Raw genomic sequence first — 22,976 nt, forward strand, 5'->3', positions numbered from 1 at the left:
ACTGCTCTTCTGATCTTGCTAACTGCATGCCTCCCCTCCTCCTGTGGCCTCACTGCACAAGACTTTCTTCTTTATCTCACCCCTATTCTGTCCACCTCTCTAACGCAAGAGTTAACCAGTATTCTCAATCATTCATCCCTTTCTCTGGTAAACTTTGGAACTCCCTGCGTGCTTCTGTATTTCCACCTTCCTATGGCTTGAATTCCTTCAAGAGGGAGGTTTCAAGACACTTATTCATCAATTTGTGACCACTGCTTTGACCCTTTTATGGGACTGGCATTTCAGTGGGCATTTTTTTTATTAGATTTTTGTTGCCCTTGGCCAGTGTCCTTCCTACATTAAAAAAAAAAAAAGATTCTTCCCTTCCCCCCACCCATCCTCTCTCTCTCTCTCTCTCTCTCTCTCTCTCTCTCTCTCTCTCTCTCTCTCTCTCTCTCTCTCTCTCTCTCTCCTCTCTCTCTCTCTCTCTCTCTCTCTCTCTCTCTCTCTCTCTCTCTCTCTCTCTCTCTCTCTCTCTCTCTCTCTCTCTCTTGCATGTGAACACATTTAACCCCCAAAAATACTTTATATTCACCATCGTGTCTTCTTTCTTCTTATCCAGAAGTCTCTAAGTGTTGTGGTTATAGAGAAGCAGCAAACTGAAGAGGAGAGACTTTATATGAGCACACCACTTGCCTGCCATATCTCAGAATCACTGTTATTGTCTGTAGCCATGGTGAAAGTGGGACTAAAGCTCATATGCAGTGTTGCATTGGACTGCAACACTTATTGAAAACAAGCTAAATTTGGTGTAAAAATAGCTAAGTGGTGTTGATTGTCTCCAGTCCTTGGTCAGTAAAGTGGCTATAACTATCTCTGGTCCTTCAGGTGTTACAGTTTTAAATTTCATACATGAGAGAGAGGGAGAAAAGAAGAAAGTAAGACTTCATCATATGTTATATTGCAGTCACTCTTAGTTTGATTATGAATGTGTACTTCTAGTGGTGTTTTATCCTAGCTATGAATATCAGTGATATAGAAGAATTACTAATCATGGAAAGTGTTAATAGATGACTGAGGAAAGTAACGGTAAAGAAATTGTGTTTGAAAATAATGGTGCAATGTTTTGTGTGAATGTAGTGCAGCCATATAAAAATTGCATGCAGTCTGATCATAGATATTTGTTTCTGTTTCTAATAGGATTTACTCTACACTACCCTGAGCTTTGTGCTATCCGAGTTTTGTGATCCTTGAGTTTCACACTCAGTCCTAAATTCTTACTATCCGGAGTTTTATGCATTATCACCCTGACTCTCACACTGCTTTGACAATTATTGGTCACATTTATCTACTGTCAGCATCATGTGTAGATACAGAGTAGGACCTGTATATATTTCCCCACCCATTCTCTCTCTCTCTCTCTCTCTCTCTCTCTCTCTCTCTCTCTCTCTCTCTCTCTCTCTCTCTCTCTCTCTCTCTCTCTCTCTCTCTCTCTCTCTCTCTCTCTCTCTCTCTCTCTCTCTCTCTTTGTGTATGTGTGTGTTTATTTACCTAGTTTTATAATAGAGGGTTTGAGCAGGGCTCATAATGTCCTGTCACCATATCTATGTTTATCCTGAATTTTCTTAAATTTATGCACTTTTGGTGCTGTAATTACCTCCATTTAGACCGTTCCAGATATCCACAGTTCTGTGTGGAGAAGTGTACTTCTTGATGTCCCTCAAACACTGACTCTTCCTGATCTTTGAGTGTCTTCTCGTACATCCAGCTTCATCTTCCAGCAACGCCAGATCCTGCTTGTCTATCTTCTCAGTGTGGTTAATTATTTTATACATCTTTATTAGATCTCCTTTTTCTCACCTAACTTGCAAGGTTGGCAGTCCCATTTCCTTCAACCTCTCTTTGTACGTTAGGTCTCTCAGCTCTGGTACCATCCTTGTAGTTGTCCTCTGAATTCTTTCCAACTTCTTTACGTCTTTCTTCATATGTAGAGACGAAACCACTGCTGCATATTCTAGTTTGGAACATAGCATAGTGGCTATAATTTTTTTCATCTTAGTCTTATTCATGTAATGAAATGCCACCCTAATATTTGTTAACATCTTGTACGTTGAGCCAAATATCTCATTTATATGCAGTTCTGTCTTGAAAAGCCACTCCTAGATCTTTTTCCTTCTTGGTTTTCTTTTTTACTTCTTCTCCCATTTTATAGTCTCATGCAGGTCTTTTACTCTCCCTATTCCATCACATGGCATTTCTTAGCATTGAATTCCAATTTCTACTGCTTGTTCCACCCATAAATCTTGTTAATATCTCTTTGCAACTCTATACAATCAACATCGCTTTTTACTACTCTTAACAATTTTGTATCATCAGCAAACATATTAATAATATGATTTGTCAGACCCTCCTTCTTATCATTGATGTATATTTGGAACATAATGGGTGCTAACGCTGACCCCTGTGGTACTCCGCTTGTTGCGTTAATCCAACTTGAACAGGTGTCTCTGATCACAGTTCTCATTTCTCTATCCTTTAAGTAGTCTCTCATCCATTTTAGCATTGCCCCTTGCAGTCCTCCTGTATGTTCCATCTTCCTCAATAGTCTTTTATGTGGAACTTTATCAAAAGTTTTTTTGATGTCCAAGTACACTGCATCTACCCAGCCATCTCTGTTTTTACTTCATCTATTACTCTTGTATAGAAACTTGGTAAATTTGTCACACATGACCTTCCTTTTCTGAAACCAAATTGACTATTTGTTATAACTGTTTTCTTCCAAATATTTCACCCACTTTTCCTTGATCACTATTTCACAGATCTTGCCTACAGCATTAGTTAGCGACACCAGTCTATAACTTAGTGGCTCAGTTCTCTTTCCTCCTTTGTGTATTGGCACTATATTTGCTCTCTTCCACTCTCTTGGTACTCTTCCCTCTATCAGTGAGCTGTTAATAACATCTCAGATTGGCTCCACCACTTGTTCTCTACATTCCTTTAGTGTCCAGCCTAACACTCCATCAGGCCTCATTGCTTTTCTGACATCCAACTTCTCTAACAACTTGCCAATTTCATGTTTTTGCACCAAGACTTCTTGTAAACCCCTCCCTGCCTCACCTCCTCATTTAGTTCTGTAAAACCCACTTCCACATTGAACACAGACCTGAAACTCATTCATAATTTCACTTATCTCTTCTGCTGTTTGATATATCCTTCCTTCCTTTTACTATCTTATTAATGGTCTCTCTGCTTGTCATTGTTCCATTGATATATCTGTAAAAAAGCTTGGGGTCTTCTTCACATTTCTTTACCACATCCTTTTCAAATTGTTTCTCCTCCTTTCTTCATATTCTAACATATTCATTCCTTGCCTCCTTATATTGCTCTCTATTATTTTCATTTCTTTGTTTCTTCATTTTCTTCCAACCTATATCCTTTCTCTTTTTAGCTTCTGCACATCTAGCATTATACCAAATATGTTTGCTCCTCCTTACTTTACATACAGGTCCATATTTCTGCACACCATCATTGTACTTTTTCAGGAATGTTTCGTTTTTCTCTTGCACTGTCTTGCCTTCCATAAGTCAATACTCCCAAAGAATTTTCTTAACTCTGTAAAATTTGTCTTTGCGTGATTTAGTCTCCCATTTTTATAATCCTCTTTGCATGATAGAAACTCCCAGTCTTGCAGTACCACTTCCAACACCACATGGTCACTTTTTCCTATTGGGCTTAAGTATTTAATGGTTGGACTGGACTCGTTTTTTTTGTGAATACCAAGTCTAGCATAGATGGTTCCTCCTCCCCTCTGTGTCTTGTAAATTCCTCCATGCATTGGTCCATTGTATTCACCATGGCTAACTGTAGCATTTCTTCATTCTGCAGTCCAGCATTTCCATTAACTTCTATCTCCGAGTTTACATTTTTGCAGTTGAAGTCTCCCACTAGTAGTATTTTACTGTTGCCTAGGCACTTCAACACTTCCTTTTGCATTTCCTCGTGATCCTCCAGACTCCATGTGTTAGTCTTTGGTGGCACATACATTAATATGATCCTCCTCCTCCTCTCTCCCACTGGTCCTGATTGTTATACCTCCACCGTGCCATCCCCATATTGCACTTCTTCCACATATTTATCATTTCGAACCATTGTCAGTATTCTTCCTCCTCCTTTTCCCTTTCTATCTCTCCTCCAATAATTATATCCCTCTTCCTTAAAGCTTAAATGGACTTCCTCTTTTAACTTTGTCTCAGTTAGGCACAGCACATCTGGTCTATTTTCCTTTAAGTAACCCGTCTATGTTTGTATACATTACTCTTAATGTACTACTTCTCCCACCACATGCAATTTGTCTGTCTGCTGCTGTGGTTCTTTCATTTCTTGTTCCTTTTCCCGAATATACCATTTCCTTAGTCTCATATCTAGTACCCTCCAATAAAATTTCCTCTTCTTGGTCTCTGTCCTTCTCTTGTTTTTTCCTTGGCTTCATTTCTCAGATCCCACTCTTTTTCCCTTTCTTCCAAGTTCATATCCCTTTTTACCCAAATATTCTTATATTCTGAACTTTCAGCCAGCTTCCCAGATCTTGCTAGGATCTCTTCTACTGCAATTTGGGATCTCATTCTCACTTTTAATGGTCTTTTACCTCCTTCACTATATTTTCCAATTCTATATGCTTCTTCCACTTCTCATTGTGATCCCTGTTCCTCACCTTGGACCATTGTAATAATTTTCCTTACCAACTCCTCTTCTCTCTCTCTGACAGACTGTACTGTTTTTTTTTTTTTTTTTTTCTCGTGCAGTCTGAAAAAGATCATACATTTCTTCTTATCCACTGTGTCTCTCACCAAAACCTCCTTTTCTTTAATTACCTGAATGACTGTGTCCTTGGTCTTTTCCTGTATTTGGTTTTTGTTGTGTGTGTGTGTGTGTGTGTGTGTGTATTTATCTAGTTGTGTTTTACAGGAAAAGAGCTATGCTTGTGCTGTCCTGTTTCCATATCTATAAGCATCCAGCTTAAATTTAAATTCATGAATATTTGTTGCTTGTACTGCTGTTTCATCAAAGTTGTTCCATATTTCTATGCTTCTCTTTGGGAAACCATATTTCTTGATATCTCTTCTACTTGCTGTTTTCCTCAATTTCACTCCATGTCCTCTTGTATCTCTTGTGTCTCACAAAAATAAGTCTTCTTTGTCAACTTGATCCTTACCCTTTAAAGCTCTGTATATAGCAATCAGGTCCCCTCTTTCTCTTCTCTCTTGTAATGATGGAAGCTTCAATCTCCTTAATCTTTCTTCATAGATTAAATCTCTCAAACTTGGTTCCAATTTGGTTGCAGCTCTTTGGATCCTTTCTATTTTCCTTATTTCCTTTTTATTATGGGGTGACCAAAGAACTGTGGCATATTCCAGTTTTGGTCAAATCACATATTCCATCAACTTTTTCATTATCTCTTCATCCATGTAAGCAAATGCCCCTTTCATCTTTCTTAGTAACTCGTAGGTTTCCCAAACTATTTTGTTTACGTTTTTCAAGTGATAAATTATCACTAATTGTAATTCCCAAATCTTCTTCTTTGGTTTTCTTAATTTCCACTTCTCCCATGGTGTAGGAACTTGTCAGTCTTCTTTTGTTTTTTCCTAATTCCATCACCTTGCATTTCTTTGCATTGAATTCCATTTCCCATTTCTTACTCCAAGCAATATGGATTTGACAATCCATATTGCTTTCCACTTTTTTCAATAATTTCGCATCGTCTGTAAACAGACTTATATAACTGTCAACCTCATCCACCATATCATTGACATACACCAGAAACATTACTGTTGCTAAGACTGTCCTCTGTGGTACTCCACTTGTAACTCTACACTATTCTGACTTTTCTCCCTTTATTACTGTTCTCATTTCTCAGTCCCTCAAGAAGTCTGTAATCCAATTCAGTGTGTTTCCTTGCAAACCCCCTATATTTTTAATTTTCCATAGCAGTCTAGTGAGGTACCTTATCAAACACTTTTTTTTTTTAGGTCTAGATAAACACAGTCTGCCCAACCCTCTCTCTCTTGAATTATATCAATTGCTCTACTATAAAAGCTCACTAAATTCGTGACACAAGATCTTCCACTTCTGAAACGAAACTGTCTGTCAGTCAATGTATGTGTTTCTTCTAAATATTCCATCCATCTGTTTTTAACTATTCTTTCTGCTATTTTTGCCCTCCACACTTGTTAGGGACACTGGTCTGTAATTCAATGGATCTTCTTTATTACCTCCTTTAAAAATGAGCACAATATTGGCTCTCTTCCAGTCTAGAGGGATTTTTTCTTCCTTAAAAGAACATACTATAGTATTGTGTATACTTCCTGCCAGTTGTTCACAACATTCCTTAAGTATCTATTTCTAAAGCTGAACTCTTCACTCAAACCTTTACTAAAAACTCTACCTTAAACAATTCTGGACTTGTTCCTTCCTCTCCTCCACACTGACTACTTCATGCTACCTATTAAAATTTTTCGTATTGATGTTTTCCATACCCTTGCTGGCCTAAACCCTTGGAAAGCTTATGGGCCCCTCCTATTGTTCTCCCAAACTGTGCCTCTGGCTTGCACCTTGCCTAGTCAAACTCTTTCAGCTCTGCCTGTCAACATCTACCTTTCCTTCTTGGTGGAAGTTTGCCTACATTCAGCCTGTTCCTAAAAAGGGTGACCGTTCTAATCCCTCAAACTACCGTCCTATTGCTTTAATTTCCTGCCTATCTAAAGTTTTTGAATCTATCCTCAACAGGAAGATTCTTAAACACCTATCACTTCACAACCTTCTACGAGTATCTGATCGCCAGTATGGGTTCTGTCAAGGCCGCTCTACTGGTGATCTTCTGGCTTTCCTTACTGAGTCTTGGTCATCCTCTTTTAAAGATCTTGGTGAAACTTTTGCTGTTGCTTTGGACATATCAAAAGCTTTTGATAGGGCCTGGCATAAAGCTTTGATTTCCAAACTACCCTCCTATGGCTTCTATCCTTCTCTCTGTAACTTCATCTGAAGTTTCCTTTCTGACCATTCTATTGCTGCTGTGGTAGACGGTTACTGTTCTTCTCCTAAACTTGTTAACAGTGGTGTTTCTCAGGGTTCTGTCCTGTCACCCACTCTCTTCTTATTATTCATTAATGATCTAAACCAAACTTATTGTCCTATCCACTCCTATGCTGATGATACCACCATGCACTTTTCCACGTCTTTTCGTAGACATCCAACCCTTCAGGAGGTAAACATTTCATGCAGGGAAGCCACAGAACGCTTGACTTCTGATCTTTCTAAAATTTCTGATTGGGGCAGAGCAAACTTGGTATTGTTCAATGCTTCAAAAACTCAATTCCTCCATCTATCAACTCTACACAACCTTCTAGATAACTATCCTCTCCTTCAGTGACACTCAACTGTCCCCCTCTTCTACACTGAACATCCTCAGTCTGTCCTTTACTTATAATCTGAACTGGAAACTTCATATCTCATCTCTAGATAAAACAGCTTCTATGAAGTTAGGCATTCTGAGATGTCTCCACCAGTTTTTGTCACCCCCCCAGCTGCTAACTCTGTACAAGGGCCTTATCTGTCTATGTATGGAGTATGCTTCACATGTCTGGGAGGGTTCCACTCATACTGCTCTTCTAGACAGGGTGGAATCAAAAGCTTTTCGTTTCATCAACTCCTCTCTAACTGACTGTCTTCAGCCTCTCTCTCACTGCCGCAATGTTGCATCTCTAGCTGTCTTCTACTGCTATTTTCATGCTAACTGCTCTTCTGATCTTGCTAACTGCATGCCTCCCCTCCTCCCGCGGCCTTGCTGCACAAGACTTTCTTCTTTCTCTCACCCCTATTCTTTCCACCTCTCTAATGCAAGAGTTAACCAGTATTCTCAATCATTCATCCCTTTCTCTGGTAAACTTTGGAACTCCCTGCATGCTTCTGTATTTCCACCTTCCTATGACTTAAATTCCTTCAAGAGGGAGGTTTCAAGACACTTATCCATCAATTTTTTACTACTTCTTTGACCCTTTTATGGGACTGGCACTTCAGTGGGCTTTTTTTTTTTTTTTTTTTTTTTTTTGCCCTTGGCCAGTGTCCCTCCTACATAAAAAAAAAAAAAAAAGCAAGCTTTATGAAGTAATAATTAAAGATAGGTGGGTACAATATTTAGAAGATGAAAAGATAATTACAGAAAAGCAATTTGGATTCAGGAAAGGAAGATTCTGTCACAAATCTACTGAGCTTTTATATGAGAGTAATAAATGAAGTACAAGAGAGGGAGGGATGGATTGATGCAGTATACCTGAATCTAAAAAAAGTTCCCACAAAAGTCTTATGTGGAAGTTAGAGAATGAAGGAGAACTAAAGGGATCAACATTGAGATGGATGGAGGATTATTTACAAGGGAGGTAAATGAGAACAGTAATCAGACACACTAATTCAAGTTGCTGCAAGTGACAAGTGGGGTACCACAAGGATCTCTTGTTACCTATTATGTTTCAAATATATGTAAATGATATGACAGAGGATCTAAATAGTTATATAATCCTGTTTGCTGATGATGCAAAAATAATGAAAATAATAAAGGATGAAAATGACAAAATGACAGCAAGGAGTTGCAGAATGGCATTGACAAGATACATGCATGGAGCCAAAGATGAAAACTAAAATTAAAGCCAGAAAATGCCATGTGTTGGAAATAGGGAAAAGTAAAAAGAGACCTTCATGGAATTACAAAATGGTAGAAGAAATAATAACAAAAAGTAATGAAGAAAAAGATTTGGGAGTAATGATTCAGGACACACTGTCACCGGAAAGGCACATAAATGGGATATTCAGCTCTACGTACAGCTTGTTAACAAACATTAGGATAGTGTTTAACCACTTAGATAAAGGAATAATGAAGAAAATTATAATAAGCATGATACCACCTAAATTGGAATACACAGCAGTAGTTTGGGCTCCACATAGAAAAAAAAGATATATGGAAACTGGAAAGAATACAGAGGATAGTGACACGGATAGTACCAGAATTGAGAGATTTAAGCTATGAAGAAGGACTAGGAAGAGATGGGGTTAACAGCACTACAAGAGAGAAGAGAAAAAGGAGAGCTGATAACAATGTATAAATTAGTAAACAATATAGAAAGAACAGACAGAAATGACTTGGTACCACAGATGGAAGAGGGAGAGACAGACGAGGAGGCATGTAAAGAAAAATGAGTGAATGTTTGAGCAACATCAAGAAATACAGCTTCCCATATCAAACTGTTGAATTATTTGAAGGAAGAGGTGGTTGTGGCAAACAGTGTACACATGTTTAAAGAGAAACTGGATAAATATGGTTATGGAGACAGGACAAAATGAGCTTTGGCCCCTGCCTTGTACAATACAACTAGGTAAGTACACACACACCCACCCCACCCACCCACCCCACACACACCCACCCACCCACCCACCCACCTACCTACCCACCCCACACACACCCACCCACCCACACACACACACACACACACACACACACACACACACACACACACACACACACACACACACACACACACACACACACACACACACACACACACACACACACACACACACACACACACACACACACACACACACACACACACACACACTGGTACTGTATTTTTGAGGTAAGGGAGTAAAGTGGGAGAAAAAAGTCAGCTTCTTCATGAGCCAGAATGAATAAGCACTTTTTCTGTGTTTTTAATACCTCAAGTTTTGTGATCCTTAAGTTTAGCACTATACCTTAGGAAGAAAGCAAGCATGAAACTCAGGAAGGTAGTGTAGTTATAAAAACCAGTAATTATGTAAGTGTTACAGATTATTGAAGGGGACATAAATAGGCAATATAGAAAGGTGATTTTTAAGAAATGTATTATTCAAGGTTATAATGCAAAGTTTTGTGTCTGCTCTCAGTGGGAAATGTCATGATAGTTGAGCAGGTCATGATGTCATATGAGCATGGCTTATTTTGCCCAGGCCCACTGATGTGACTGTAGTGCTTCACAGCTATATAGTAATGGTTTTCTTCAGTGTTATTTCCACTAGGTTTAATTTTTTAAATTTTTATTGAGCTTTACTAAGTGAAGTTATTTTTCAGGATCAAGATGATGATCAGAGTCAACGGCGCTACCTCTTATTTTATCGGTGGACACACCACTCATTTTTGATCCTAGCATCTCTGTTTTACATTCCACGTGTAATTGCCAAGATTTTAGATAACCCTCGCCTCAAGCAGCTGGTGCATGACCTGGCTCTGGGAGAACATCGGTAAGATTGGGTTTATATGAACTATATTTTATGTTGAATATATACCTTATATGTTGCTGTAAAAATTTGATCCATCCATTGATATGTTGGTATTTCATGATTGTAGTTTGGTTCCACTATTGGCCCATGTTACATGTTCACTTTAGTTCTATTTACTAAACTCATATAACTGTGTATGGCAGTGGCAACTTCAGCCTGCCTTTCTCCACACTGAACTTGTATCACAGGTGGCTGCAGCCTGACCTGTTCTTCACAAAATTCACATCACTGTGTATGTCAATGGCTGTGGTGTAACTGCCCTTCTCATTAAACTAACATTATTATGGGTGGAGCACCATATGACCATGAAGTTGTGGCATCTTCTCTTTCTAAAATCAGTCACGGAAATTACATTAATCCCTCTATTATTGCAGGTGTTACATTCCAAATCCCCTGCAATAGGTGAAAATCTGTGAAGTAGAAAATAATGTACCGTATTTTTTTTTTTTATATAATTTGTATATATTTATTTTATTATTATATATTTAAGCTTTTTATAAATTTGCCTCACTCTTATAAACATTTTCTACACTCTTAAACACTTTTTAAACTCAGGCTTACTTTTAGACACATCCTTAAATATAAAAATAATAATAAATTCGGTGTACTCACCTGTGAAGATACTACAACTTGACTGATGATGATGATGATTAGCTGTGCAGTACTGAACAATGTAGAGGATGATGATGTATGGAAGATTTTGGCCAACAGATCAACACACACAGGCAGCGCAAGGCAAGGGTTTGTTTATGTTCAGGAAAACTGATTGTACTGCACATTGCCTATCCATCTTCATCCATCCATCCTTTTTCATGAAAATGTACAAAAGCACCTGGTGGGAATTTTATTTTAGGATTAGTTTTGCACTCAAAGATGAAGAAGGTATTTTATTCATTGTAGTGGTATATCACTGTCTCAGTTGTCTGGTGCTCACTGACCTAAACTTCACCAGTCTTATACCACCATTATCAGCTAAAAAACATTAAATTCAAACCAAAATTTGGGGCTCATCTCTGCTGAAATATATGTAAGTTGAATCAAGGGTGTAGAGCTTCATCTCTATGAATTACAATAGTGTATTTTTGTTTATTAACTTTTAGGCCAGAAAATGCTAATTTTACCACAGAAAAATAACTGTCAGCCACAGAAACCTGCAATATACTGAAGACTGTGATATAAATCAGCCAAAAAAATCCGCGATGTATTGAAGGCATGATAGGTGAACCTGCAATAGTTAAGGGATTACTGCACTGTGGGTGATGGCATTAGGGGTGTACTTGCTCCCCTGATGTTGGTGTTACCCTAGTGTTTTTTGCAGACTTTTCTTTGACTTGTTGCAGCCCATCCCTGCATTAGGCTTTAAGTTCCCCACATTAGAGTATGACTTTGAAGTAAACTAACTCCCTGTATTAGAAGTGATTCACATTTAAATATTGTGCTTTAGTGGCAACCTGACTTTATTACAAAAGGCAGTCATTGTTTATGACATCATATATGTTCAGTACATACTTGTAAGAGGTACAAGAAGGCAGAACATTTTAACATTTTTAGCAACAGTAAGGAGAATGAAAGAAGTGAAGTAGATAAGAAAAATAAGACATTAATATGCGTAACAAGAGTTTAGAAAACAGAAACTAAAACTAAAGATTTTGGGGGGGCTACAGATCAAGTGTGAAAAAAAAACTTGTTAAAATTTTTGTTACTTATTAAGAAGTTCAGTATGGTGAGTTGAGAAGCTCAACAAAGTTTTGAAATGGGTGTAGTCAGGCAGGGGATATGGTTTTGCCCTTACATTCCGCTGATGGCCTGCTTTAGACAAGATTCAAGTTTGAGTTTTAAAGCATTGTCAGAAAATAACTCTGGTTCTGACCTGGCTGAGACAGGGCCCACAAAAATTAAAGTGAAATATTTCCAGATTACCTATAACATTTTTTATGCATATAACTGAAGATAATAAATCAGTAGGAGTTCATAAAACATCTAAAGGATGATGAATAAAAGCCAGTACAGTAAAAGTAATTGAACATCCATGCTGAACCATTCTGCTGTAGAAAGGCAGAATGCAATAACTCCAAAAATGTGATTTTTTACAAATTTATTATCTACAGAATCAGCAGAGACAAACATGACCATTATGATGGGTTACACCTATCTTGTCTTTATACCAAGGTCTCAACTGTGTTAACTCCACAACTTCTCTCCAGTATTTGAAGACAAAATGCATTGTGACTATTAACAATCACAGTCAGAAAGCATTAACCCCCTGCCACTAAGAACATTCTGCTTGAAATTGGCAAATGCATGAGGGAGTTGATGCCTTATATCATAAACTTGATGCCTTATGCTATCAAATGAACATGATTCAACAGGCATAGTTGGGGGTGGCAGAGGGCACTGCAACAAGTTGAGTTGGGTCAACCTCCACAATATCAGCTGATTTAAATCAAGACAACCATGGTTTTGTGACTGAAGTAAGACAAGTAGATTTCACCACAACCCAGCAAGTTTGTCACAGAAAGGAATCCTATTAAAAGATCCAGAAACTCTAAAGAGAGGCTGGACACTCAGAGAAAGAAGCATCCACTTTTGCCCTGTGCTGATAAAGCAGGAAGAAATGTACAACACAATTTACAGAAGAGGAGAAAGACAAAATTCATGAAGTATTTTGGAGCATGCATCATGACACAAAAGCAGTGGTTACTTTCTAGAATTAGTAAAAGACATGTTAAGAGAAATAGGCCATCAGCATCAGCAAGGACAGGAAAATCTTATTCCCTTATCTATACCTTCATTATAACTGGGGGAAGGAAATACAGGTTTGCCAGACGTTCTTTGTGCAAACTCTTGGATACGGCAGTAACAGAGTTATTGTTGAACTGTTGAAAAAAAAATCTAGAGTCTACTGGCAGGATGACCATAGCACACCCTGACCAGATTGGCAGACACATCCCCACAAATAAGAAAGATAATTCCATTATTGTGATATTATGACTCCAATGGAAAATTGTCAAAAAAAAAAAAAAAAAAAGTTAAGGTATCGTGAGCTCCTTATGACTTCAGTGGAAAATTGCCCCAAGGCTATATCTTCAACTAAGAAGAAGTAGTTGAGAGGCTACCATGTAAAATGCCTCTGAACAGATGAAAGTTCTGAGTGTCAGAGAGACCTAACAGCAAAGATCTACTGAACTATGTGGGCCCAAAATAAACTTTGTTTATTAAGAAGGGATGCTTCCATAAATGTATTTTCTTGAAACTTAATTTATAATTACAGGGTATGTGACAGCGAACACGATTTGTTTAATGTAGTGTTCGTTATGGCAAATGTGTGGTATGGCAACTGAAGTACCTATGGGAAAAAATTTATTGGTTCCAGGAAACCAGAAAATAATATAAAACATTCCACAATTTTTGAAAAATGCATCAAAATAAGTGCATTTGCACAATAACACAACAAATATATACAGTACCCTCCTGAATTTCACACCTAGTCCTAAATTCTTGCCATCCCGTGTTAGTGCATTATCACCAAATTTTGTGCTGCTTTGACAAGTATCAGTCACATTTACTTACTGTTGACATCATGCTTGTACATATAGTAAGCCCCCATGAGTTGGAGCACTGTCTCTCTCTCTCTCTCTCTCTCTCTCTCTCTCTCTCTCTCTCTCTCTCTCTCTCTCTCTCTCTCTCTCTCTCTCTCTCTCTCTCTCTCTCTCTCTCTCTCTCTCTCTCTCTCAAAGTAAGAACAATCCTAAGGATTTCTAAATAGAATGAGACTGAGAGTGAAAATGGAATTACTTATACAAGTGAGAAAGGATGAAGTGAAAATGATAAAATGAAGGGGAGAGAGAGAGAGAGAGAGAGAGAGAGAGAGAGAGAGAGAGAGAGAGAGAGAGAGAGAGAGAGAGAGAGAGAGAGAGAGAGAGAATCACCCCCTAGTCCATTATGTCAGACAGATAAGGGGGAGGAGAGGTGACAGGGAGAGAGGTTTGAGACAAGACAAAAGAAAGGAGAGGAAAAAAGAAAGGAGGAAGGGACAGGTAATGGATAGGTGAGCAGTGGCTTGCACAGCTGGTGAGTTAGTCTTGCAAGTTTTAGTTCATTATTCCAATTAAATTTTCATTAAAATTTCACTACTTGCACAAATGACAAATTTATCTTGCCAGTTTTAGTTCATTATTCTAGTTAAATATTTATTAAAATTCCATTGCTCGCACAAGCGGCGAGTTTGTTATGTCAATTTTGGTTTATTATTCCAATTAAATATTTATTAAAATTTTAGTGCATTATTGCATTTGTATGTTATAACAACTGTGCATTGTTACATGCCCTATTGTACTTCTGTTAAACAAATTTGATATTTATATACTGTGCAGTAAGTTTTGTGTGTGAATTTATAATGACAGGAATTATTAATGCTGTGTTAATAAAATAAAATTAGTTGCTTATTTTATTTTAATGAAATTCTAATGATTAGAGTGCAGCATTGACACATACAGTAATATGAAGCATTTAGGGTAGGAGAGGAATCCTCACCAGTTTGGCAGTTTTGAGTTTAAGGTCGCATGAGAAAAGCACAACCCTCCTCTACAAGAAGGCATAAGTTGTAAAGTGATTTGTGACCATCCAGGCTATTTATTGAGGGTCGAGAGTTGATTTCTTTTTGTTGAAATATTGTCAGACATTGTTCTGTCTCTGAGCATAGGAGAGGCATCCCTGCCTCACTGGCTTGCCAGTGTGGCCTGCAGTGCTGCCCCAGCCAATCAGTGTGAGTGTGGGAATGTTGGCACACTAGTATCAACATGTGGCTGTCCCTTTAAACATTGGGATTTAATTATGTGCTTATCAAGCAGATTTTGCAGGAAATACAGTGCCAAGATGAATGATAGCAGCAGTGAAAGTGAGGTGGAGGTTCTGAGAGTCTTTCAGAAGTGGCAGAATACATGGAACAATGGAATACAATGGCAGGAAAGTATAAAAGAGAGAGTGGGAAGGTTTAAGATTCACAGCATGATGTAACTGTGGTGGCTTAACAAGTTGGTCTTGCTTGTAATTGCCATCAGAAGTGCTACATGTTGGTAATGAGCATGTGAAAGTGATTTTAAAAAATTGCTGGGGTCTGCTCACATGATAAAGAAAAAAAAAAAATCTTATCTGGCCTTTTATTGGGAAAAAAAAAAAAAAAAAAAAAAAAAAAAAATATATATATATATATATATATATATATATATATATATATATATATATATATATATATATTGAGGGTGTATATGAGTAGGAGATTGTCTCTGATGCATGTTTTGTTGAAGGTGATGGCTAATTCAGCATTGGCGATTTTCTTTAATAAAGTCTCCTTTTTTCTAAGAACTGTCTGATTCTCTTTACTGATGTTTGAGATGAGTTCTCCATAGGTCATCTGTGCTGCCAGATCTGGATTTTGGGTCAAGGTCTCTTCCTCAGTGGCAGTGGAAGTTGTTGTCAACATCTAAGTGGTTGAGAAGTGAGTGATGAGACAATTCAGCGCACATCCTTTTAGGTTGTGGTTGAGCAGGCTGGGGTGCTTGTCCTCTCCTCTGATTAGTCATCGCCTGCATAGTTGTTAACTCTTCCTATGCTCAGGAGGACCTGTGTGTCCTGAGTTTGTAAATTAAATTTTGGCTCCATGTTCTTGATGTGGAGTGCTTCTAGTATTTGGAGGTGTCCTGGATAGCAGAAGCCGCATGCTCACTCTCCTGACATTAGTGTTTCCATGCTTCAAGCTACAGACTTTTCTGTAGCTTGTTGCAGCCCATTTCCTGTGTTAGGCTTTTAAATTCCTGCATTAGAGTATGACTTAGAAGCAAACGTGTTACATGCAATACATGTTAGAATATTGCACATTAGCAGCAACCTGACTAATATATATATATATATATATATATATATATAAACACACACACACACACACACAAAACTTAGGAACATTCAGAGATACAAGCGAGAGATGTGGCTCAGAAGAAATCCTGAGTTATCTGTAGCATCAAGATTAAGATCAAGTGTTGTCATGTTTATACTTTCCAAACTGCTACATCATGCTGAATGTGAGAACAGAATGCACACACACACACATTGCTGGCATAAATAAATATTTTGTCAGTGGTTTTGTGATCTTGGAGTTTAGTGTTATGGCTTTGGAATAAAGCAAGCATGAAACTTTATAGGGTAATGGTGTATAAGTTCAGGAGTGTCTGTACATATATGTTGCAGGTTGGGAATAACATGAAAAAATTTTTCACTTTTGGGTTACTACTGAGACTATTCCTCAACAAGATTTGGGAATTTACTCAATAATTAGTATTATCCCATTGCAGACTTGTAGCCCCCTTTCTTTTCCCTTCTACTTTCTCTATTCTCATTTTCAATCAAAGCTGGATGTTGTGTCTGTTTACACAATGACTTAACCTGCTCTTGTGCCCATGCTCTTGAATCTTCCAAGTTTTCCACCATCCGGCTACAAATACAGAGTCACTCTCAAACTAAATTTATCTCTGCTGTATACCTCTCACCTAACTCCTCTGACTATAAGAAATTCTTTGACTACTTAACTTCCAAAGTGGAACACATTCTGACTCCATTCCCTCTTGCAGAGATCTCCATTCTTGGAGACTTCACTGTTCACCACTAGCTTTGACTTTCCTCTTTCTTCACTGACCATCCTGGTGAACTAGCCTTTAACTTTGCTATCCTATGACCTAGAGCAACTGGTGCAGCACCCTACTTGTATTCTTGACTGTCTTGGAGATACATCCAACACTCTTGACCCTTTCCTAACCTCTAATTGTTCTGTTTATGCTGTTACCTTATCTTTTCCGTTGGGCTCCTCCAATCACAATCACATAACTGTATCTTGTTCTGTTGCCCTAATCTCTCCTCAGGATCCCCCAAAGCAGTACCTCTGGCATTTTGCCCCTGCTAATTGAAGGGAGCTGAGGAGGTATTATGCTGATTTTCCTAGGAATGACTACTGCTTTCATCTCAGAGACTCATCTCTGTGTGCTGAGCGCATAACAGAGATGATAGTGTCTGGCATGAAGGTGTACATTCCTCACTCTTTCTCTAGTACTAAACCTTCCAAACCTTGGTTTAACACAGCCTGTTCTCATGCTATACTTGATAGAGAGGTGGCCCACAGAGGGTACTTGAGCTTTCAATCACCTGAATCTCGTGCTTTATATTTCTGTCCGGAATCATGCCAAGTACGTTCTCAAACTAACCAAAACTCATTCTTTAATAGAAAGTGTCAAAATCTTTCAAGATCTAACTCCCTTCATGACTTCTGGCACTTAGCCAAGAACATCTCATAACTTTGCTTCTTCATCTTTCCCCCTTTATTTCAACCTGATGGCACCACTACCATCTCATCTATTTCTAAAGCTGGATTCTTCTCTCAAATCTATGCTAAAAATTCTACCTTGAATGATTCAGGGCTTGTTCTTCCCTCTCCTCCACTTCAGACTACTTCAGGCTACCCATTAAGATCCTTCACAGTGATGTTTTCCATGCCCTCACTGCCCTAAACCTTCGGAAGGCTTATGGACCTGATGGGGTCCCTCCTATTGTTTTCTGAAACTGTGCCTCCATGCTTGCACCTTGCCTAGTCGAACTCTTTTAATTGTGTCTATCAACATTTACCTTTCTTTATTGCTGGAAGTTTGCCTACAATGAGGCTGTTCCTAAAAAAGGGTGACAGTTCAAACTACCGTCCTGTTGCTTTAATTTCCTGCCTATCGAAAGTTTTTGAATCTATCCTCAACAGGAAGATTCTTAAATGTCTATCACTTCACAACCTTTTATCTGATTGCTGGTATGGGTTGCATCAAGGCTGCTCTACTGGTGATTGGCTTTCCTTACTGAATTTTGGTCATCCTCTTTTAGAGATTTTGGTGAAACTTGTTGCCTTTTGATAGAGTCTGGCACAAAGCTTTGATTTTCAAACTACCCTCCTGTCTTTTATCCTTCTTTCTATAACTTCATCTTGAGTTTCCTTTCTGACTGTTCTATTGCTGCTGTGGTAGACAGTCACTGTTCTTCTCCTAAATCTATTAACAGTAGTGTTCCTCAGGATCCTGTCCTGTCATTGATTCTCTTCCTATTATTCATCAATGATCTTCTAAACCAAACCATGCCCTATCCACTTCTACGCTGATGATACCACCCTGTACTTTTCCACGTCTTTTCATAGATGTTCAATCCTTCTGGTAGTAAACAGTTCATGCAGGAAGCCAAAGAATGCCCGACTTTGAACCTCTCATAAATTTCTGATTGGGACAGAGCAAACTTATTGTTCAATGCCTCAAAAACTCAATTCCTCCATCTATCAATTCAACACAGCCTTCCACACAACTATTCCCTCTTCTTCAGTGATATTTGACTGTCCCCCTCTTCTACACTGAACATTCTTGGTCTGACCTTTACTTTTAATCTAAACTGGAAACTTCACATCTGATCTCTAACTAAAACAGCTTCTATGAAGTTAGGCATTCTAAATCATGTCCACCAGTTTTATTCACTCCCCAGCAGCCAACTCCGCATAGGGACCTTATCCGTCCATGTATGGAGTATGCTTCACATGTATGGGGGTGTTCCACTCATACTGCTCTTTTATACAGGGTGGAATCTAAAGCTTTTTGTCTTATGAACTCCTCTTCTCTAATTGACAGTCTTCAGCCTCTTTTTCATCACCACAATGTTGCATCTCTTGCTATCTTCTACTACCGTTTTCATGCCAACTGCTCTTCTGATCTTGCTAACTGCATGCCTCCCCTCCTCCTGCAGTCTCGCTGCACAAGACTTGTTCTTTCTCTCACCCCTATTCTGTGTACCTCTGTAATGCAAGGGTCAACCAGTATTCTCAGTTATTCATCCCTTTCTCTGGTAAACTCTGGAATTCCCTGCCTGCTTTGACTTGAACTTCTTCATGAGCGAGGTTTCAAGATACTGATCCTTCAATTTTTTACTATTGCTTTCGACTCTGGGCACTTTCATGGGGTCTTTTTCCAGTTTTGTCCTGGTGTCCTTCCTACATAAAAAAAAAAAAAAAAAAAAAAAAAAAAGCTGAAAACAAACTTCTTCAGTAGTATTTTGGCATTAGGTCCAAAGTCATCTTGTGATTTGTTTATATAGACAAGACAAGTTTATGAAAAATTTCTAAAGTTCATTGCAGTCAACTGAAGTGTTCTGCACAGGATTGTTTATAAAGCACATTTTACTTTGACCTCATGTAATCTACAAGCTGGTCAAAAGTATTTGACGAGGACAGGAATAAAAAGTGGTTTACTTTTTTATGTTCAACCTTTAAACTTCAAAGTGCGTCCTTGTGACTCAACTCACTTATCTTTTCCTTCCCAGTTATTGGCATTATATCTCATCGTTAACAAACTTTGTTACTTTTCAGGTATGATACTTCAAAGTGGGAGCAAGACACTAACATGATGCTGCAATACATGAACAGTCATGCTTCCACTCATGGCTATCTTTACTTCTGGCTCATTATCTGTCACATGGTGGCTTTGGCTGTTGATTGTGCAGTTTTTTTTTATTTTGACTACATGCTTCAGGTTTGTTCTTCAGTTTTATGCATATTTGGATTTATGAGATGAAAAGAGTTAGATAACATTGATAAGGTAAATATTATAATTGTGGAAAGCAGAGGGTGCATATGTTTGAGGCAGAGTGTGTAATGTAAACTTTATATATACTCATACCTTGGTACTACAGACTTCTCTTTATTGGATTTTGGAAGTAGGTGACAAAAATCTGGAGTAAATGATGAGAGTCCTGTGCGCTACAGCTGGAGTTGTGGCAACACTAGACATGTTCCGCTGCTTTGTGAACTGACCATTTGTTTGCAGGCGATCACTTTGCTTACATAACTGTTACAACATGTGTAGCTCATTGCTCCATGGTTTTTGCCGCTTTTCATGTGTTGGGTTTGAATTATCATAATTTTCTATAAACATGCTGTCCCATGGTATCCATGGTAACCATGGTTGGTACCCAAGAGAGTAACAGCAGTGATGAGGAAGACAAGATGCTGGTGACATTGCCAAAACTATTGGAGGTGTGTAGCTGTATGAACACTGTGCTACAGTTTGTGGAACACACCAAGAATAGAGATATCACCATCTATTATGGAAATTTCTGAATTCTTTGAGAAGCCATAATTAAAGAACAATTTCTAAGTGGCAAGCAATTCAAATTAGACAGCTTTTTCAAACCAGTACAGACTCTCCGTTCACCTGATGCATCAGTGGTACCAGCCAGCTTTGCAGCTCGTGATGTACTGCTGCTTGTAGGCTGTGCTGGTGGTACAGATGTATCAGTAGTAGGTGAATAGTGTGAGGTAGAGGCTGGTGGTTTGTTAGGTGACAGTGAGGGTGGACAGGCTGGTACTGCTGGTGCATCAGGTGAACACGGATTCTGTACTGGTTTAAAAAGCTAATTTTAATTGCTTGCCACTTTGAAATTGTTCTTTAATTATGGCTTCTCAAAGAATTCTGAGATTTCCATGATGAACAATGATATCTCTATTCTTGGTGTGTTCCACAAATTATAGCACAGTGTCCATACAGCTACATGTCTCAAATAGTTTTGGCAATGTCATCAGCACATTGTGTTCCTCATCACTGCTGCTACTCTCCTGGGTACAGGCCATGGTTACCATGGATACCATGGGATGGCATGGTATACTTGATTAAAAGTACAATACAGTACAATACATCTATCTTTCGTAATGTAATTGTTGATATTAGCTATTCTTAACATTTAGTATCAGTACCTATGGACAGTTGGTTTCATCAGACCGATGTTCCCTCATTTTAGTCTGTAGTAACAAGGTGTGAGTGTAGTTTTGGGACAAGTAATAACATAAACAATTTGTTAAAGACTTTTCTCTTAGCCATTTCTGTCTTTTCATCTCTCATGTATTCTAAATACTCTTTCTTGCAGTGATTATTCACAAGAATAAATGAATAAGCATTATGATGACTAATTAGGCATCATGAGGAGGAGTTTTGTAAAAAAAAAAAAAAAAAAAAAAGACCCAGAAGGAACTACTGTATATTTTGGCATATAAGATGACACTTGAATCATCCTAAAAACAGACAAAAAACTGGATCCTCCTTTATGTTGGATACAAAATAATGACCTTAAAGTTTTACACAAAATGCCATTGTAAATAAACAAACTTATATCATGACTTTTGAGGAAGTTAGACATAGTAAAATAGGAATCCGTTTTGAGAAAATGCACTGAAATGTGTTCTTGTTGAAAATGTGTAAACAAAATTTAATGTAGTACAACTGCTGTCATTGTATACAAATAGACAAAGTAGGAGGCTGTACAAGTATTCCCCAGCTTTTTTCCAAGGCTAAAGAATGAGCTATATAAAGATCTTTAAGGCATGGCCCCCAAGCTAAGCAGCAAAGGAAACCAGCTTACAATGTTGTATAGGGATGAAGTCCATATACTGAGAAAAAAAATTCAAGAATGTCAGTGTAATCAAAGAAGCATAATATATAGAAGAGAATTGTGGTCAACAGCTCAACACATGCAGGCGGTGCAAAGTGCAAGTTTGTTTGTTTAGGAAAACTGATTGTACTGCCCATAATTTTACACAATCTTCATCCATCCATCCTTTTCATGAAAATGGACTTAAACACCTGGTGGGAATTTTATTTTAGGTTCAGTTTTGCATTTGAAGATGGTAACTTATAACTGGTAATACATTCAAGGTAATTAATTAATTTTACTGGTATATCACTGTCTCAGTTGTCTGGTGCTCACTGACCTAAACTTCACAGATGGTTTGGTAGTCTTATATCACTGATATCTGCTGAAACCATTAAATTCAAACTGAAATTTGGGGGTCATCTTATCTGCCAAAATATATAGTATGTTTGCTGTTCTGAGTGAAAAATTTAGGATATGGGAAAAATAAATATTTAGTATACAGTCTGCCCTCAACATTTGTGGGTTCAAAATTCACAGATTTCATTATTTGCGGATTGGTGCTAGAAGGAAAATGAATATGGATTAGATTTTTCATGGGTTGCTACTAATTCAAATCTTGCATGCAGCACAGCTCACCACACATGCACATGCATGCATGCAGCCCCCCTACACCAACCTACTGCCAGGTAGTGTTATCAGATTTGCATGTTTTTGGTGTTCATTGTGAACATTTCCAACTTCATGTAAATTGTGTATATTTCCCACTGCTGCCTAGCTGTCCTTCTCCCTTGTTCTCACATAAAGATAGTGTAACCATGTTCTCACTAGCATCATCACATTTTAACCATGTTCCCTGAAAGAGCTTCCAAGACATCTTGCCATGACTGTTTGCAAAATTGCATAATAGTGGAGGAGTCCTGGCTCCATATCAACCACTTGGAACTCCTGTCAGTTTTTGACATCTTTTGGCACTTTCCATTTGAGTTGAGGGCTTGACTGTTTCTATAGTAGCCACCAACACAGCTGTTGTCTATCTAGATGATGAGGCCAGAGTCTCTCTCAATGTAGATATGAGACTTACTCCAGTGGGACAAAGACCAGTGTTTGTTCCAGGCCACTGCAACACTTGCAGACCTCACCAGGGAATG

General features: G+C 38.2%; 1 protein-coding gene and 1 long non-coding RNA gene across 5 annotated transcripts in view; one reads left to right on the forward strand and one right to left on the reverse strand.

The window, feature by feature from the left end:
• Nucleotides 1–22,976, forward strand: part of LOC135099877 (putative uncharacterized protein DDB_G0286901) — a 61,142-nt gene that overhangs the window by 34,348 nt on the left and 3,818 nt on the right. For all 3 annotated transcript variants that reach the window (XM_064002506.1, XM_064002504.1, XM_064002505.1), the window contains 2 exons: nucleotides 10,133–10,302; nucleotides 19,772–19,934. In XM_064002506.1, coding sequence (XP_063858576.1) covers nucleotides 10,133–10,302; nucleotides 19,772–19,934 — 333 coding nt within the window. The remainder of the gene's footprint in view (nucleotides 1–10,132; nucleotides 10,303–19,771; nucleotides 19,935–22,976) is intronic.
• Nucleotides 1–22,976, reverse strand: part of LOC135099881 (uncharacterized) — a 33,625-nt gene that overhangs the window by 5,078 nt on the left and 5,571 nt on the right. The window contains exons 2-3 of one of the 2 annotated variants that reach the window (XR_010268412.1): nucleotides 10,954–11,173; nucleotides 575–638 (exon numbers count right to left, since the gene is read on the reverse strand). This is a non-coding gene — a long non-coding RNA (uncharacterized LOC135099881). The remainder of the gene's footprint in view (nucleotides 1–574; nucleotides 639–10,953; nucleotides 11,174–22,976) is intronic. The other variant, XR_010268411.1, reaches the window with a different exon arrangement.

The sequence above is a fragment of the Scylla paramamosain genome, chromosome 4 (genome assembly GCF_035594125.1).
Source record: "Scylla paramamosain isolate STU-SP2022 chromosome 4, ASM3559412v1, whole genome shotgun sequence".
Lineage (NCBI taxonomy): Eukaryota > Metazoa > Arthropoda > Malacostraca > Decapoda > Portunidae > Scylla > Scylla paramamosain.